The 4,751-nt window shown below is 39.7% G+C and overlaps 1 protein-coding gene across 1 annotated transcript; it reads right to left on the bottom strand.

Moving 5' to 3' along the window:
• Window positions 1-462: 462 nt before the first annotated feature.
• Window positions 463-4,495, bottom strand: LOC144575335 (cleavage and polyadenylation specificity factor subunit 3-I-like). Its single transcript, XM_078325432.1, has 5 exons — window positions 4,260-4,495; window positions 3,356-3,453; window positions 3,227-3,272; window positions 2,844-2,993; window positions 463-2,281 (listed from the first exon to the last, which is right to left on the bottom strand). Exons 1-5 carry the CDS (start codon window positions 4,422-4,424, stop codon window positions 647-649), a joined length of 2,094 nt encoding a protein of 697 aa, XP_078181558.1. The 5' UTR covers window positions 4,425-4,495; the 3' UTR covers window positions 463-646.
• Between the last annotated feature and the right edge of the window lie 256 nt (window positions 4,496-4,751).

The following is a 4,751-nucleotide window of genomic DNA, read 5'->3' as shown; positions in this document are numbered from 1 at the left end:
TAACACCTATTGTTCCTCTTTCTTAACACAATTAATCGTATAATTATTGTTCACCATCCACGTCACTAATTTCGTATATACGTATATATATATATAATTCGATTTAACCACTTATTATTTTAATTAAATCTGAATTTTAAAAGTTCACAGTGTTACACTCCATCCTTCCTTTTTCCTTTAATTTAAATTATTTTTCAGGAGCATAGCCTTAGCCTAGCAGTGTAAAACGTTGGGTTGCCTGTTGGCCCGTATAAACCAGTGTACCGAAGACAAACCAGTATATCAATTTTGAATCTCCTCTCTTTTATATGTATGATTTCATCTACTTGCAATTACATACAGTTCATTCAATGTTTGGAAGGCAAAGACTTCAGAGTTTCTCAAATATGCAAGCTTTTGAAGTTTTTAGCTGTCCATACTCGTCAACAGAAAAAGAAAATACAACAGAGAAAAAGGGTAACGAAAATTGTAAACAGTTGATAACATTGATAAAAACATCTCTACGTTACATCTCCAGATCGAGAAAAAAAAAAAGAAAAAAGAAAAAAGGAGCACTTCAGCTACGAGTTCAACCAACCCAGAAAAAAAATCCATTTCCATCACAAGAAAAGGGAGTGCAATCAACGGAGCCAATTCTCTTCTCAAGTTAACACTGCGGCTTTGGAATTGGCCTGACGGCACCTTGCACCCGACTAAATGCCATCGTAATTCTCTCCCTCAACCCTTGATTCTCACACTCTACCTCACCACTTTTTACATCCAATCGTGCAACATCAGCATCAACAGTTATTACCAGTCTTCCATCCTCCCCGTATTTCACACCTCCAAAAAGTGATACCATCAAGGAATGCACCACTTTCTGAGCCATTCTCTCCATCTCTTCATGTGTTTTTTCCTCAATTGGTGTCATCTTCGGCCCCTCTCTGTCTATATTCAAAATCATTGCAACAATTGAGTCTGATACCATATCGCTGATTGGGTCCGATGACCATTGCATCATCACATAAGTGTCTGATTCATGCCGTATGGTTACTCTCTCATGCACAATTAAGGTTGGCACCTCAGCCTCTTCCACTGGAAGGCTTTCCACACTCTCATAAATCTGTTTCAACCTATATTTGATTACCTCAAATGCACCGGAATAAGGTACAGTGATCCGTTGTGTTATATTTGCAGTACATAACTGAGAGAAAACACGTAAATCATCAGGTGCCATGATCTGGTATGTAAAACCCTTTTTAACAAGCAACCCACTAACTGCTTCTCCTGTCTCGGGTACCTTCTCAGCCAACCTACCAATAGTTTTTGCCATTTTTTCAGAAGTGAAGTACATCGAAACTGACTCACAATTCTTTGGTGTATAAAGCTTTGTGTTTGTATCAGAAAATTGACTCACAAGCTTCTGCTTCAACCTCCCCATCTCATTCGCCTCACCATGCACCAAAACAATATGAGGCGGCATCAGCTCCTTCAAAAACCCACTTGTCTGTGCGTAATCTGCATGTGCAGAGAAAGAAATATAATGCACCTGCATGTTCAAAGGCGCGACAAGGCCATTCATGAGTGTCACCTCCTTTGGCTCGTTTATTATGGTCTTTGCTAAGGTTCCCTCAACAACGTACCCAGGTATGACACATGCATTTTTCTTCTCAGAGCACCATTTATCAAACAGCTGCCTCGACAAACCACTCTGCAACCCACTAGGACTCGCCATGACAACAGAGGGCCCCACATCATCAAAGTTCTCAATACTCTTCAGGGGAGAGATGTGCTTGAAGTCAAAAGGGTTCGAGTTTGCAAACTGGGTCCTTATCCTGTCATTCATTGCATTAATATATGTCTGGTATACTGCCATGCACCTCTTTGCCAATGGTGATGCATAATAAATCGGTATGTTATGAAGCTCTGGGTGGTTTTCCCAGTACTCATCCAAAATGAGCAATAATTCTTGCGCTCGGCCGAGGGCAAAAGCGGGAATTAAGACGCGGCCGCCCTGGGAGATGGTGGAGTGGATGACGTCAGTAAAGCGCTTTTCACGGATAACGCGGGGCTGGTGGAGCTGCACGCCATAGGTGGACTCAATGATGCAGATGTCAGGGGTGAACTGGGGGAGCTCAGCAGCACGGAGGTGGCGATCCTCCTCACGGGAATAATCGCCCGTGTAGAGCACACGGACACCAGCAATGTCAACCATAAACATCGCTGCACCTAGCACATGGCCTGCCGTGTAGCACCAGAAGCGGATGCCATTTACCTCAAGTGTCTGGTGGAAGTCTATCACCTATGTGCCAGGAACCACAAAATTAAAGAAATTCCAAGTTCTTATCTTATAAAGGCAATTGTTTACCATACAGCTGCTGGAAGGGGGGTACGATGGTTGGTTATTTTTGTGACTCTGTAATGACACAACAAAAGAACTATTTGTGCAACTCTTTTACTCCAAAAGATACCCAGTGCAATCCTTGGTGCTTTAGAGGGGTAATTTCAGTATATTGTAAGAACCAGGAAATAAAGCTCCGAGTGCCATCATTGGTACTTTAGATGGAAACTTATGTGTTATTGTAAAAGATTCAAGGAGATGGGTGATATAGGTTACATGTGAACAGAAGTAAAATGTTGCCCCAAAGTGCTTCCCAAGGACTTAACTAAAGACTAAAAATAAGACACGTAAGATAGTTAAGGGTGTATGGGTCTCATTCACATTTTGGACATATTGCAGAGGCATGCACTAAATTTTTTTCAATATATAATATTATTACAGGATCAATTAAAAGAAATCAGTACAACAAGACAAATTTAAAATAAAAAAATAACCCAACAAAATGCATGTTTATATAACTTACCTCAATTTTATCCATGGAACGAATAATGTCATTCTCATCATACAGCATATCTTCAACAGATACTTTGCTCACTTTGACATAATCTGACAAGAGGAGCCTGTAAATAGCTTTTGTTGAATGGGTCATGAAAACTCGGCCTCTGAAGTTAGTCTGTCAATCAATTAGAAATTTGGAATGAAAGTAAGCTCCAAAAGAGACAAGACTGAAGCTAAAAAAACTAGTATCCATAAAGTTAGCATAATTGCTCACAAATGTACCAGTAAAATTAAGGACTCAGATGAAACTAAGGTGAAATCAAAATATACTTTGACCGAACATGGAAGCAAGGTAACCAAGTACAGGTCGATAGTATTTAAAATCACATAAGAAACAGCAAATCATACCTTCTCTAGAAAGTATGGCAGTGAGGCAGCATGATCCAAGTGAAAGCTAAAAGAAACCACCTCAAGTCAAAACCTAGAAAATACAATAGTAATAGTGCAGGAAAAAAATGAGCAAGGAGAAGTACATACTGAGTAATCAGAAGCACATCAATGGTTGAAGGATCTATCTCATCAAAGTAAGGTAAAGCTGCAACTCCTGAGTATGCTGGGTGTATTCCACAGTCAAACTGCCAACAACAAAGAATTAAATGATACTCACCAGTCATTACACTCTTACATTGCAACCTTTTACAATCAGGTGCCGCTCAAAATTACTTTCGATTTTGGTTAGCTTTTTTTTTCCAATTGATTCATTACTGTGCTTTTTATAGTTTTGATTACTTAAGCTAAGGTTCCAATTGACAGTCACAAGGTTAAACTTACTCCACAACAACCCCCCCCCCCTCCCCCAACACACACACACATAGAGCTAGGGGTGTTCATTGGGTCCGGTTTTATCGGTTTTGAACCGAACCGAATTAGTTTGGATTAAATGGTTCGGTTTTTTCGGTTTAATGATTTGGTTCGGTTTGTTTTTTACAACCAAATTATAACTTCGGCTCGGTTCGGTTTGAAAATTTTCAAAACTGAAATAACCGAACTGACTGAACTTTTATATATTATGAATTTGGTCCGGACAGCCCCGGTTTATTTCTTAATCAATTGCTTTAAATACTTTGATTTATTTATTAATATCCCAATTTAATTCTTAATAACCCGGTTTATTTCTTAATATACTTCGGTTTATAATATGTCAATTGCTTTAAACAAAAAACATTAATATATTTCGGTTTGAACTGAACAAACCGAAATAAAACTTTGGTTCAGTTCAGTTACAATGCTAAATAGGTTCGGTTCGGTTCTATTTTTAAAACCGAATTATAATTTGGTTTGCCTAATTCGGTTCGGTCACCCCCCAGCCACAACAACACACACACACAAAAAGAAGAAGAAGAAGAAGAAGAAGATAGCTAAAAGGAAAGTATGAGATTACCAGGACGGTTTTGCCCTTGAAGGACATGTGCATGCAGGAGCGGCCGACCTCATTTCCGGCGCCCAAAGGAGTTAAAACAAGCTGATCGCCTTCTCTAGTGATCGGCGTCGCAGTTGGATTAGGATTCGGTATCATACTCTGTCCCCCAGTCATAAACGACGCCATTCTCGCCTACAGATTTAACTTCACTACGCAGCTCGAGTGTTTCTTCACAGAGGAAGGGGTTTGTTTGTTCTATTTTAGGGGTTTCGGGAGGTGTTTTATCATCTAAAGTAACTCAAATTTTGAATTTAGATCACAACTGTCAATATTTTATGGCACGAATAATAAAGGGCCCTATGCATTCCATCAGACCCAAATTATGATCCAACGGTTCAGTTGAAGTCTTCAGTCTTAACCTGGCGAGTCTGAGAAAGCGAGAATAGAACGCTAGCGAATTTCCGCTGGACTAGTGTCGTTTAGAGTTTGGGCCTCGGCCCAATATTGTTGAAA

The sequence above is a fragment of the Carex rostrata genome, chromosome 24 (assembly GCF_964058835.1).
Source record: "Carex rostrata chromosome 24, lpCarRost1.2, whole genome shotgun sequence".
Lineage (NCBI taxonomy): Eukaryota > Viridiplantae > Streptophyta > Magnoliopsida > Poales > Cyperaceae > Carex > Carex rostrata.
This window is presented reverse-complemented; position numbering and strand designations above follow the sequence as displayed.

Bases quoted from the DNA above. Each gene is read 5' to 3' on its own strand.
- LOC144575335 (XM_078325432.1), bottom strand. From the start codon at position 4,424: ATGGCGTCGTTTATGACTGGGGGACAGAGTATGATACCGAATCCTAAT. The intron at 2,994-3,226 runs GTATGATTTGCT...ATTGATTGACAG, and splicing joins TGCCATACTTTCTAGAGAAG to ACTAACTTCAGAGGCCGAGT. The intron at 2,282-2,843 runs GTAAGTTATATA...CCTGGCACATAG, and splicing joins GTTCCATGGATAAAATTGAG to GTGATAGACTTCCACCAGAC.